This window comes from Oxyura jamaicensis, chromosome 12 (genome assembly GCF_011077185.1).
Source record: "Oxyura jamaicensis isolate SHBP4307 breed ruddy duck chromosome 12, BPBGC_Ojam_1.0, whole genome shotgun sequence".
Taxonomy (NCBI): Eukaryota; Metazoa; Chordata; class Aves; order Anseriformes; family Anatidae; genus Oxyura; species Oxyura jamaicensis.
Genome location: NC_048904.1, coordinates 21,424,119 through 21,437,791, shown reverse-complemented (window position 1 = coordinate 21,437,791; position 13,673 = coordinate 21,424,119). Strand labels below are relative to the sequence as shown.

The 13,673-nt window shown below is 49.8% G+C and overlaps 3 protein-coding genes across 3 annotated transcripts in view; all 3 read right to left on the bottom strand.

Moving 5' to 3' along the window:
* IRAK2 (interleukin 1 receptor associated kinase 2) overlaps positions 1 to 384 on the bottom strand; it is a 16,230-nt gene extending 15,846 nt beyond the window's left edge. Inside the window, exon 1 of the mRNA XM_035337397.1 lies at positions 138 to 384. Within this exon, the coding sequence (XP_035193288.1) occupies positions 138 to 294 (157 nt within the window). The 5' untranslated portion in view covers positions 295 to 384. The remainder of the gene's footprint in view (positions 1 to 137) is intronic.
* Positions 385 to 2,001: 1,617 nt separating this feature from the next.
* Positions 2,002 to 4,438, bottom strand: VHL (von Hippel-Lindau tumor suppressor). Its single transcript, XM_035337400.1, has 3 exons — positions 4,239 to 4,438; positions 4,015 to 4,125; positions 2,002 to 3,612 (listed from the first exon to the last, which is right to left on the bottom strand). The coding sequence occupies exons 1-3, from the start codon at positions 4,420 to 4,422 to the stop codon at positions 3,428 to 3,430; spliced, it is 480 nt and encodes a 159-aa protein (XP_035193291.1). The 5' UTR covers positions 4,423 to 4,438; the 3' UTR covers positions 2,002 to 3,427.
* Positions 4,439 to 5,138: 700 nt separating this feature from the next.
* On the bottom strand, positions 5,139 to 10,807 carry THUMPD3 (THUMP domain containing 3). Its single transcript, XM_035337399.1, has 9 exons — positions 10,558 to 10,807; positions 10,274 to 10,351; positions 9,293 to 9,805; positions 8,072 to 8,202; positions 7,595 to 7,664; positions 7,101 to 7,216; positions 6,818 to 6,928; positions 6,451 to 6,574; positions 5,139 to 6,163 (listed from the first exon to the last, which is right to left on the bottom strand). The coding sequence occupies exons 1-9, from the start codon at positions 10,759 to 10,761 to the stop codon at positions 6,032 to 6,034; spliced, it is 1,479 nt and encodes a 492-aa protein (XP_035193290.1). The 5' UTR covers positions 10,762 to 10,807; the 3' UTR covers positions 5,139 to 6,031.
* Between the last annotated feature and the right edge of the window lie 2,866 nt (positions 10,808 to 13,673).

Below are 13,673 nucleotides of genomic sequence, written 5' to 3'. Positions count from 1 at the left end.
CCCGCAGCGGCACCGCCACAGCGACCGGGGCCGGCCGAGCCCCGGCTCCCGCCCTGCCCGCGGGGAGCCGCTGGCACGGGGTTCGGGCGGCCCGGGGCGGCCGCGGAAGGCCGGAGCCGAGCGGCGGCAGCGCTCACCGAAGCGCATCCAGTCGTGGTCGCCCAGGCAGTCCATCTTGTGGCAGAAGTCCTCCAGCACCCACGCCGGCATGCTGTGCACGTAGGCCGACGGCGGGGCCCGGGCCGCCCGCCGCGGGGCCATCTCCTGGCGGGCCCTCGCACCGCCTTCGGCCATCGGCGGCTGGGGGAGCGGGGAGGCGGCCGGGGACGCGGGGAGGCGGCCGGGGGAGCCGGCGGGCGGCCGGGGGCGGCTTTTCTGCGCGCTTCCTCCCGCTGACGTGCCGGGAGGAGCCGGGGCGGGGCCGCGGCCGCCTCACGGGGCGTGCGGGGCGGGGCGGCCTTTCAGCGCTCCTGCCGGGTGACTTGTTGGTTGTTTAATTTTATTTATTTTATCCGGTTTTATTTTATTTATCTGTCTTTATTTTCACTTCCGCGGCCGCAGCACCGTTCCGCTGGGCTCCCTTTGCCGGCGCGCGCCCCCGGGTGCTCCCGGCCCGCGGCCGCCTCCTGCCCCTGCCGGAGCCGGGCCCTTGCTGCGCCCCGCGCCTCGGGCATCGCCTCCCTCCGAGTGCCGGCAAAGTTGGGGATTTCTCACCCCCAGCCCGGCAAGGAAAAGCCGAAAAATGTGACACAAAGGTAGATACCGTGTCGAAAGACGGACACAAATCCACAGCGTGTTATTATTTAAAATATCCTGATGCGAAGATAACATTTTGTTACTTCACTGTTTCGGCAACAGTAGTATCTCAACACTAAGAGTTAGATCTGTTAGCTCAGGCATTGCCTGCCCCTCTCCTGCCCACACTGAATTCCCTGCTGTGGGCAGCCGAGCAGAACGTCTCTGCTGAGATGTGAGATAAGAAATACGCGTTGCAGAGAGCTGGACAGAAGCAGGGAGTGACCGGGGTGGTGCTTCTTTCCCTTGGGTACCGAGGCAAAAAAAGGAAAACAAAACAAAAACAAACCTGAAATCTTTTGGGTTATTTGTCACTTTGGAAAATGAGGGTGAAAAAAAAGGGTATACAATTTGTATAGCTTTGTTTAAAACTCATTTAACTGTGTTTATGGCTTCATTTTTGGCTCTAATCATTACCTGCAGCAAAATGTTTCACAAGGGAACTGAAAATTACCTTCTCAAACTGAGAGAAGCATGACCCTATATATTCCCATTTTGTAGCCTCCTCTTCCCAACAGTGAGACTGTCTGTACTGCTCTGTGCTCTCCCTGAACTCTTGAATGCTAACGTCAGACTAAGTTGTTATTTCTTTAGCATTTTCCACCTTCACCTGTGACCTGTGCTTCCTGCAGAGCCTGCAGTATCGTTTTCCACTGTGCTGCATTTGGCACTTATGTTGAGGCGGAACTTTCAGTTCTGATCCTCACTTCCCCAGACTGCTGCTGCTCTGGTGACTCAAATGAAGCAATGCTATGAATCGGAACAAAAACCACCCCAGTTTCTCATGTCGTTGTCAGAAGTAAATGCAACTTTCACTCATTGCTAATCTAGCTGAGTTACTGGTGGGAGGCTCCACTCGTGTGCCCACGAGTTGTAGCCAGGAGGGGTCTTCTCTGGTCTTCTGTCCTACAGGAGGACTCCAAAACAAAAGAAAAATACTTCCTTGCATACAGTGAGCATTTCTCCAGTTTATCTATAACACGTTTGCTGTTTTTAATGGACTTTGTCAATAAGAGTTCTTTAATGACCCCAGATTCTCAATATAGCATTTATGCACCTGCTTTAGACTAGGCTGGAAAAAAAAAAAAAAAGTATTTCATAGTTTGTCAACAGGAAAATCTCCTACTGATCAACCACAATGACTTTCAGGAGTATTTCAGGAACACAAGTATATAGTCACAAGCACTGTGAAATTATCTGATAGAATTAGAGTCAAAACGTAAATGTGCATTTCTATTTTATGACAAAGATCAGTTCATACACTTAAGTAAGAAAAAAGTCTACAAGAAGGGGCGACATTTCATATTTACATAATACATGGATATTCTCAGTCAGTTTCACAACTGTATTTTTTAGAATATGTAACTAAAAAGAATCTTGGGCCACAGAAACGGCCTGCTACGATCTCTCATCAGTCTGCGTCTCCGAACGTTGAACAGCACCTGCATCTGCTGCTTTGTGGGCAGCTTGTGGACCTGCTAAAACCAACGCTGCTTTGAATTACGGGCACATACTTGCACAAATGCACATTAAAATTGAGGTCTGGGGGAACAGAATACAGGCAAAGGAACATTTAATCTACTCATCCAGGCTGCAATAAAAGCACAGACCTCTTTGAGAGGAACTAGCAATATGCCTGCGTGAGCTGCTGCAGCCTGCCAGCTGCTCCCTGGGAGGCACGAGCAACCCGAACGGCCCGCGCTCCCCAAAAGGCCTCTCGCTGTGACACAAATTGCCCTGCCACGGGGAAAGGCCGGGCTCAAAGCATCTACCATCTGTGAACGCTACCTGGTACACGTATGGGAAGCTGTGGGTGCAGGTACGGTGGTGCAGAAGAAAAAGGGGTCCCAATACAAAGATGCAGTCTATGTGGCTGACAAGGTTCAATCGCCTAGGGAGATAAACTAGGCAAGAATTCAAGAATGAAGGACAAATAAGGCATTCGAGGCATTTCCTGTGTAAAAATTGGTCAGCATCAGTTGACACAACAGGGTTTTATGGAAACCTTTACAAAGGTAAGAGGCAGAGAATAAAAACCAGGAGTTTACACGTCATCTTTCCACCAACACAGAAGTTTCGGTCAGGCCCTCCGAAGGTGATGGTGGAAGCTCTCACATAAACACACCCCACGCTCTGTGATTCAAAGGCAAACTTAACCTAAGTGCAAGAGGGTGAAATTCCACCAAAACCAAAGTGTTCAAGCAAAACTGGTGTTGGTCTGCCACTTTTTAGAGTCTGAATTAAATTAATCCTTGATGCAACTTCCTTTCTAATACAGAGAAAGGTGAACTGCACACCTATTCTCCGAACAGACAGCCTGATCCTGTGCCACTACGGAATGTTCTGAAATAGTCCAAAGGAAACATCTCTGAGCTTCGTGCACGCAAGAGTCGTGGGTCTGCAATGCGCTCAGCTAAGAGCAGAACTGAACCCTCACAAACCCGGCATACTTTTACATCCTGTTTAGCCTTTTGAATCTGACTTACCATCAAAGCAAGTTTTCTACAATTTGTCTGAGTTTGTTTCAGAACTTCAAATACGGGCATTTGCTCTTGGCATGTTTCACGGTGACTACTCCTGCTTTAACTCAGTGGTTTGCTGTTTAAATGGTCTAGAATGAATAATGTCCATTTTATTCTAGAATTTCATTCCTTAATGTTTCGCTTCTCTCCAGAGCAAGCCGCTGAAGATCCTTCTTAATATCTGGGTGATCTTCCAGATCTTCATACAACGACCGAACGATGTCCAGTTTCCTGTAGTCCACCGGTTTGACCAGGCTGCGAACTACCTGCAGACATCTCTCTTTCAGGGTGAACACTGAGGTAAAAACAGACAGAACAAAAACAAACACAACCCTGTCACTAGGCCTCTCGTTAGCTGCCTCAAACAGACGCTATTTTTACAAGCCTGTGAATACAGAAAGTAAAACGTGGTAGTTTTATCCAGAAATCCAGGAGAGGAAAAGGGTTTGTTGTTTGCTATCGCAAGGCGTCTTATGAAAGATGTCACAAGCGGAGAGAAATCTCTGAAGCGTGAGGTCTGTCAGCAGCTCTGCTCAAAACACAGCCGTGACGCAGCGCTGCCTGGGAACCCTCCCGCCCTGCTCCCTGTTGAGGCAGGCCTCGTTCGCCGTCCGAGCCCCCGACTCCTCGCTGTGCCCGCGCGCTGCGCCCAACGCGATCGGGCCCGGACCCGCCGGTGCCCCGCCCCGCCCCGCACCTGGCAGGGTGATGTCCGCCTTGCTGACGTCGGGCGCGGCCACGAACAGCTCCTGCTGGTTGACGAGGAGCCCGTCGTTGGTCCCCGCGTCCCGGAACAGCCACAGGTGCCCTGCGGGACAGTCGGGGGCTCCTCAGGGCCGCGGCTCCGCGACCGGGAGCGAGCTCCCGCCCCCGCCCGCAGCCCCCGGTCCCGGCCCGCCGCCCCCCGCCCCGCGCACCCACCGCGGTAGCTGTGCATGACCCGCCCGGTGCGCGGCCGCAGCACGGGGTAGGAGCGCGGCCTGCCCTCGAAGTCCACCCAGATCGGCAGCACGCAGCGGGGGCTGCGGTTGTTGAAGACCACCTCGGACAGCTCGCGCGTGTTGGCGGAGCGCAGCCCCCCCGCCGCCGGGCCCGGCCCCGGCATCGCCGAGCCCCGGCCGCAGCACGACGCGAGGCGCATGCGCGGCGCCGGGAGCGGGCCGGGAGGCGCAGGCGCGGGGCGGGCCCGCAGCGCCCTGAGGCGGCGCCGCTCGGGGCTGGGGCACGGCTCGAAGCGGCCGCGTCCCCCGAGCTGAATTCACAGGGAGCCGGGGACGGCTGGCAGTCCGCTCACCCTGCTCCAACCCTGAGGCAAGGAAACAAACACCCGCAAAGCGCAGCGTTAAGTCCCAGGAGGTTACTGTGCTCGTTTTTCCCTTAAGAAAGATCAAACTACAAACTACCAAGGAATTAGCGCGTTTCAAGGCTGCCGTACAAGGTTAAGCTGTGCAGCTCGCTGCCGCGGCAGGGCTCACGCAGCCGCCTCGCCTCACGCAGCAGCTGCCCGCAGTGCCCGCAGTGCCCGCACGCCGCCCCGCGAAGGATCGAACCGCCGCCGGCAACACTGCATCCAAAAAGGCAAACGTGCAGCAGAGAAAGGGCTGCATCCCTCACAGGGCACAGGCCAGAAAGAGAATACAGGTCAGGCTCATTTCCTGTGCCAAACTTCTAGAACTTTAATACTTGTCAATCTGCCCCGAAGCGTGTATCGTTAGCAATGAATACACTTTAAAGGAAATGACAAACTGGTAACTAGTTTTCAGCCTCCGTTGAGCAAAGATTAAGAAGCCTGAGAAATCACAGTACAAGCAGAGAAGAAACTGTATCTGCAACTTCAATTTATTGAACAGATAATGCATTTTTGTAGATATGGTGGCATACCTACAGCAGTTCAAGTCATCGAATAAATTTATACATATTGCCACCTCCATGTGTCTACAGTAGACACTGAAAACATGAACTTCTTAATGTAATTCCTAAAAGTATCTCTGTTCTCAAAGAGTAACTACAGTTTGCTAAGGCTGCATGGGGTACCTCCCTCACCCACAGCAGTGGTACATAAAAAAATAGGAATTAGACACCAATAACTAGCACTAGGTTGAAGTAACAGGTATGAACGCAAACAGCAGCATCAGCATACTGTTCAGGAGTTAGTATTTTCTTACCAGAATATAAAAAACATTACCTTAGTTTACATTTGGGCAATGGTATAAATTAAAAAACGTTGAATTGGAAACATCCTACAACAAACAGATGCTACCTCTAAACCCTTCAAGGTAACAGGTTCAGTGGGGCTGTTAGCCATTTTAAGATACATGTATGATTTCTACAGTTTGAGGAAGAAAAATTAGCTGTTACCTCCAAGGATATCTCAACATATTTTCTACTGTAAGCAGGGAAATAAACATTTAACCGAAAAAATACAACAGACATAGTAGAGAAGACTCAGGCAAAGGAAAGCACTACCAATATACCACTACCGAATTTCATTTTGGGTGGCAGGATGGAAAGAGATGATTTAAAAGTGGCTTCAGAACACACAGTACAACTGACAGTTCTCAAGTTGATCCCTGGTTCAATGTTCACATTACACAATTTCTGCGTATGTTGTTTTCTTCTTAGGATTTGACAGACAGCCATACTCTCGGGTGTCTCCTTTACTAAACTGCTATTCAAGATATTCTGCAGGTGTCTGCTGTCTTCTTCCACACAGGTTACCAGAATGATCTTTTTTCTTCTGCTCTTTCCCAGGTGCGCTTCAGAAGATACACTGCGGCGTGAAGCCCCCCTACATTCACCCACACAGTCTGATTTTTGCGCCAGATGTGTCCCATTCTTGACAAGGCCTACAATAAAAAAACAACAAAAAAAAAAAACAAGAGAACGGTGATGGCTTCTCCAAGACAAGACAGTAAGGACAAATTTGGTTTAGACATTATTTTTGATTATCCCAAATCACATCTGAAGACAAAGTCAAATTCTTCAAGTCTAAAATTGTGTTGAAATGCTACTAATTCTCTCTCTCAAACCAGATTACCTTCCATAGTGAAGCAAGCTCACATTTTTTTTCCTCAATAGGTTATCCCATGCAAGTAGGTTTGATTTACTTTAAGGTTTGTCACAGAGAACATACCTTGGCAAAGCACTTCTTGTCCTGCGTAAGCAGCGCAGCTCTCCCTGTCCCTGGCGTGCAGATCCGGCCCATCTCCATGAGGCAGGCTGGGTAGAGATCCCAGTTCTTCTTCTTTGACCCTATCCTGTAACACAGACCAAGGTCTCCCGTGTGATTGTTGAAAAATCGTTAACTGCAGCTGGTCTTTCAGACACATATTAGTTCACTTCTGACCACATTTACCATCGACTCCAATCTGCTCTTTTAATTTAGAGTAAATCGATACTTCTTAATGAGGTCCAGTTAAGTAACTGGAGAACCCTAACCCTGGACACACAAACACATGCCAGCGTGACAGTTACACACAGCAAGCCAAACGACACCCCACCTCTTTCCAAAAGGCATGTCTGTCACAATGACATCCACAGAACCAGTCCGCAAGGGGAGATTGCAGATATCCCACTGAATGATGTCTAAGGGTATGCCCAGGGAAGTGCTGCTGCAAGTGCAAAGACACGTATCTCAGACGTGGTTTATGGAGAACATTTTTAAATTGAGATCTATAATACTAGCTAAAGAGTAAATGTGAAAATAGTCAAGAAAATCAATGCAAGATAGATTTACTCACAAACAGCACTACAGGAAAGGAAAATCATTTGTACTCTTCTCACCTTTCCTTATTTTCATTTTTCTTTAGTAAAGAGCAGATGTTGTTTGCTGCTCTCTTTACAGCTTGTGGGTTGTTATCACCAGCAATGTGGTAGCAACTAGGCCACTCCATGGCTCCCTGGAGGAAAATATTGATGAAGAGCAACATTAGCATCAGCACAGCTCGCTCTTAAAATACATACATATCAAAAACTAAAGTATTGCGGAATACGACCAAGCAATTGGAAGATGTCAATGATTTTAAAATTCTGTAACAGATATTTATTCTGGGTATTATGCACCCTAAAAGCTCAAAACACTTTTGGATTTAGTTTCTTCCTACTATAGCTTTGGGAAGGAAATGAAAACATTGGCAAAAAGCGTATTTGTAGCTGAAAAGTTGCTGAGATGCTTCTGTAGTTGGCTATTCGGTTATTAACTGTAAAACTTACATGGATTATTCAGTTACAGATACTGTCTCGAGTTTTATTACGTTAAAAAATAAAGGAAGAATCACCTCGATCGGTATTGCACCCGTACCGCACATGGGATCAACGATGATATCCGTTGGCTGTGGATCACAGAGTCTGAAGAGCAGAAAAAAAAGGTACGTTGAGAAAAGCCTTAAAAACGCGTGTTTTTTTGGACTGCAGGACACAAACTCTTTTAATCACTCCAGTTCTGCCCTTCTAACAAAACAACTTCTGATTATTATTTCCATTTGATAATTAGCATTTTATATGCGCCAATACAGTGAAATACTTCTAAGAATGCTGTGATCAGTATTTACTGAAACTGGCTAATGGATCACAGCAAACATTTACTTTTCTAAGCTGAAGAACAACCACTGTTTCTGGACTTCTTATTTATTTTAAGATATGAATTAACAGAAGCTACATTTGAGGAAGCAGTGGGGAGGAATAAGGTATCTAATTTCTGATACAGAATGACTTAATTAACTGAGACGGATGTAAGACTATGTAATTACACTGACCTAAGCATGCCATAAGCGAGAGTTGAACGAAGAGTTGTGGGTCCAAAATGTGTAATATTTCTTCTGTGAAGACTCTCTTCAGTTAATGCAATGCCCACAACTACTTCATTATTGTGAATATTCAGGAGAACCTAAAGAAAAACTTGAACTAAATGTCAGGAGTAACAGAAGTTTCCCATAGCACACCTGGTGACGGTTTAAAGTGGCACCCATGATTCATATAAAACTGGGAAATACACACATAAGAGCATTCTCAGAAGAAAAACAATCCTCTATTTGTAATGGGGACAAAGCACACCACTGAGGATAGCGTAGCTTTTCTCATTCACACAGAACTTCAAAAAGCACTGTAAACATTATGTTGATGTTTTTTAAAAAATGTTTTCTAAGTTTGGGGCTGGGGGGGAAGTAAGGTAAGTCCTGCAAGTCACGGTGCAGCATTTGGAAGGCAGCAATAAAAAAAAAAACACTCCTGGTCCCCTCTACCATATGAATTTGGAAGGTAAAAACTTTACTACAGGAAAGGGGGCCAGCCCTTAGTAAGACTTGCACAACGAGCTTTTACTTTTTCTGCCTCTCCGAACACTGGTGGACTACCTCTGTTAGACCTCCTTTCCAAATCTCTGCTTTCCTTACAAAAGGAAAGAAACACTGGACAACTGATGTAACCTTGTTGTCCCCTTCAACCACAGATGGAATTCCTTCTGTTAGCTCATACTGATGTAAAACAGTGGATTAAGCAAATGTTTTACGCAGGTGAAAGTGAAGCAGAATGCCACCTACACCATATTTAACATGAACGGGCGCTAACTCTGTAAGAGGTAAAACTCAGGGTTAGAGCTTTTGGTGTAGATGAGGGAGAGGAGAAAGCATTTGAACACCAACACAGCCGCTTTGGGTTTAGCCATGTTCATCAGTTACCTTGAGGATGAGTCTAACGTGTTTGCAGAGCAACGGGGAAGCTAAGAGGAGAGGTGTCCACCTGGGGACACAAAGAGATTATTACTATGGATAACCAGGGCAGTAGCAAGCGGTGGGCTGGGAGGACGTACACAGTGTGTCAGTGAAATCCATGCTTCTGAGGAGGCCATGTTTTCAGCACTACCAGCTTTTAGTTCCACCATCACCTTTTGAATGTTGTTTTGGAACTCTCTAAGAATGAGAATTAAGAAGGAATCTTTAAAATAGAAATGTAGCTATTTCCAAGGCACTGGACAATACCTCTACATCAAAGTTGGTCATGTCAGCTTTCCACTGGAAGTGCTCTTGCACAGCTCCGCCAAAGTCTCTTGCAGCCTCGTTCGATGTAAAGCTGTGCTTGTCTCCTGCTCTATTGCAGGTAACGCGGAACTTCAACACCTTTGCGTCTCCTTCGCCTTTCTTGCCATCGCCAGCCTCACCCCCAGAACCGCCATGCAGCTCGTCTTTAGCCTCTGACTGTTCGTTGTCATCACCCCCGTTTTGTGATTCCACTCCTCCCGTCTCCTCTGTCTCCTGGCCACTAGCCGGTTCTGCGGCTTGGGCACAGTCCTCCTGCTCACTAGCATCTTTTTGATCTGTTCTTTCCTCTTCTCCATCATCGTTCAACTTCTCTTTGCTTGCAGAACTCTGCTGATTATGTTTTTTGCGTTTTGTCTTTTTCTTTTTTAAGCTGTTGTTCAGCTCCCAAACTTTCAAAGGATCAGTCCAAGGCAGTTTCTTAACCAGATCTTCCAAATCCTTTAGAGCCTCTTCCTTTAAAAGACAAAAGAAGTTGTACCACGAAGAATCCCCTCCCTTAAAAACATCCTTTTTCTAAATCACTTGAACTAATCTCTTAACCACATAACCCGTTGCATGTTTAAGCAAAGCTTGCAGCTTTTTGTGCTATTTTTGCCACAACTGAACCGAGTTGTATTTTAAGTCAAAGGACCCGTAGCATTTCATCATTTATCTCGTCAAATAAGCAGTTAACACTAAACTAAGAACTCCAGATGATCCTTTATCATCCTCTGTCTAGGTACGACCTACACCACTGCATCTGCTCTCTTCCCAGGTGTTCCCCGTGCAGCACACACCTGAAGACGTTACGCTGGGTGAGATGGCTGTGCTCGGCTTTTAACAGCCAAAGAAAAAGCGTTGTTCCTGAAATACAAAGCTCTCTGAAAACAAACTACACTAACGCTGCAAGCCCCGTAACTGGTTGAGAAGCGAGTAACTCACCTTGGTTTCCTTAAATTGATAGTCTTTGAACTCCTGAACCACGACAAAAAGGTTATCCACCGATCTCAGCCGATGGACCTGGAAAGAAGGAGAGGCCGGGGGCCGTTACCGCGCCCCGCTGCCCGCTTGTTCCCGTTGTGCCCAGAGCCCCGCCGCCCCGCTGCCCTGCTCGCTGATCGGGCCGGGCACGCGGAGGGGAGCCGCGGCTCTCCCCGGTGGCTTTCAGGACCTCGGCCCCACCGCCCCTGGGGCAGCCGGGCACGGCCGGGGCGGGGCGCACGCACCTGCGGCAGGCAGCGGGCCGGCACGGCGAAGTAGATCTTGCCGCGGTCCTTGCTGACCCGCGAGGCGGAGCCCAGCTTCTCCTGCACCTCCGCCGCCGCCGTCGCCTCGAACCCGGTGGGCACGGTGGCGCCGATGACGGCCGGGGCCTCCTCGGCCTGGGCCTCCCCCGCCGGGCCCTCCTCGGCCGGGCCCCCCTCCGCCATGCCCGCCGCCGGCACGCGCTGCCCCGCGAGGCCGCCCCGCTTCCGCTTCCGGGCCGCGGCCGGGGCGACAGCGCCCCCTGCTGGGCGGCGGGGCGGGGCGGGGCGGGCGGGGCTACCATGTCCCCGCCCCACAGCCGAGGCCTCGCCCCCCCGACCCCCCGAGGCGGGCGCCCCCTCGGCCCCCCCGCCCCCTCCGACCCCCCGAACTGTCCTCGGGACAAAACCGGAGCCGTATTCCCCGCGCACCGCGCAGGGCCTTTCCCCGAGCCAAGGAGTCAAACCGGCTGCCCGGACGGGAGGAAGCCTTGGGTTACAGAAGGCGCCCGCTGCACTGCGGGCGGGGTTCTCGGGAGCCGCCTGCGGGCAGGAGCTGCTCCCGAGGAGCTGGCGGCATCGATCCACGGCGGGTTTGGCACATACCTGAGGAAGATTTCCCTTCACTGTCGGGAAGATGGTGTGTACCAGGTGCGTCGGGCCTGCCCGTCCGGAAGGCTCGCTTCAAGCAGCTGTGTCCGAGGTGCTGTGGTGCTCTGCTTCACTCTCGCCCTTCAGGGTTAATTGGCAGAATGACGGACGCAGCGATCACCCACCTGGAGAGTGTCCTAAAAGCACGCCCTTTGTAATTCATGGTGTTAGCACGTAACGAAGAACATCTGCAATAAACTAAACTTCCCCAAACCAGTGAATTATCCTCGAAGTGAGACTACAGGATGAACATTCACAAAAGGAATGACTGGGACCTTGCGCTGTCATGTACCCTCGGAATAGGCTCCGTTTGGGTGGGCTCCCCTGAAATCAGCTGGTACATTCCCAAGAGCTGGGTGGCTGACACAGAGACCGGCCTGCCCTGCAGGACAGAGACGTTTTCAGTGTTGCAGGGGAGGGCTAATCACAGAAAACACTGCTTGCAGGTAGTTACCCGGCTGTCCGCCTGCCCCCGCTGCGAGTGCGTGCAGTGCACATGGGCACGGCTGCAGTGAGGGGACAGGGAGACAGAAGACATTCATTCTGTTTCCATTTCTGCCACTGATCCACTGGAACGCTGGACAAATTACTTACTATTTTTTTCTTCTACTTAAGCCTGTAAAGGTAAAAATTGAAATACCTGCCTTACTTTAAGGAGGCTTGTGATTAGTTTGAAAAACACTTTAATATGCTCTCCCGAAAGAACTCGCCAACTGGAACATCAGGGGCCCCATCCCTGTAAAAAATAACAGCTCCCACTAATGGACAATCATTATGGGTATCTTCCTGATAAGGCAGCGGGTAGGCTTCTCCCTTTATCTTAAAAGAGGGCCTGATTTGTGTTCCCGATGAAGGAAAGATAAGCATGTGGCTGCACAGCAGCTGCGTGGTTGGTTTGTCACTGACGTGGCGTGTGAAAAGCATGCTTTGGATCTGCATGTGATGTACTGGGGACTTCTTTTTTATTATTAGATTTCCACATGAGAAAATTCTGGGTTTCTCATTCTTTGGGTTTGTTTTTTCTTTTTTTGAAGGTGACCTGTTAGACAGCGGAGTGGGTTCTTTCAGTTCGTACCTAAGAAGGGCAACTAGGGGGACAAACCTTTACAAATGTCAAAGCTTTCAAAAATCTTGTTTGACTGTAGATCGTGGAGCAAGCAAGCAAATGTAAAACCAAAGAGCCTTAAACAACTCAGCCAACCACTTCCCTTTGTCAGCAGTTCCACTGCTGCTTTCTGCCTGTCTTTATACCCCCATGCCCCTGTTTTGCATCAGAGTTTTTTCATACAGTCCCTGGAGTGCTTTGGTGAACAGTTTTGATTTTCACAAATAAAAATCAAGTGAATGAATGCTCCGTTGGCTCCCGGACAGTGTGCTTAGGAGGCGCTGCGTTGTGACAAGATGCACTGTAGCGAGTCAAATATTAGCAAAACGTTGGACAGAGGAAGCTGTGCTAGCCGGGGCTGTGAGCCCCCCCAGTGACCGTGTGTCTGCCAGCGGAGCAGCTCCTGGTGCCAGGGAGCGGGGCTGGCAGGGCTTGAGCCCTCCGAGCCTCACAGCGCCGCACCCGCCTGCTGCTGGAGCCTGGGGACAGGTGCCGGCAGTGCGGCAGGCGCTGCGGCCACCGGCGTGCTGGGACCGGCCGTCCTTCCTGATGGCGTTGGCCTGGGGGAGCAGTGACCCAGGAGGCAGGGCTCTGGACATGTTTGCCAGCCGTGTTCTTCGTTGCGGGAGAGAAAGGCATTCTGTTTAGTTGTTTGTGTAACGTCGGCCATCTCCAACTGAAGTACAAAGCAGTGTGAGCCTGAAACCCGGGGCTCAGCAGGGTGAATTGGCAACTTAGTGGTTACTGCACGGGGAGAACTAGGCACCAGTCATTGCACGGGGGGAACTAGGCACCAGTTACTGCAGCTCTGTGCTGAGCCCTGTGCTCCAGTCAGAAGAGAGGTGTGAACTGAAGCTAGCAGGCGATAAGCCAAGACAAATAGTTAACAACATAAGGTGAGAAATGTGAATCACTGGAGGAATTTTGGTGTTTTGGTAACCAGAGGACCATCCTGTCTTTCCTTTCCTCTGTCAGGTTTTGCTAAAAAAAAAAAAGCACGTAAGTGCAGCTTCCGTAGGGGTAGCATCCGTGGTTGCAGAGCTGTGTGCTCTGGAAGGTCAGATGGGTGATAAGCTGATAACAGAACGAGAAGCTCAGACAACAGACTGTAGGAGATGTACTCACAATGTCAGGCTGATGGAACTGTGCAGCAGCTGTGTACACCGCTGCCCGAGTAACTCGTCGTCCGTGAGGAGGGTTGTGTGCAAACTCTGCTGGCAGAGCCTCATCCAGCAAGAATTTAATGCGCACAGAACTTTTCACCACTAATAGTTCAGTGAAAGCAGTGAAGGATAGCCAAAGATCTTGCTTAATTTGGACCATAGTAACAAAAACAATAACT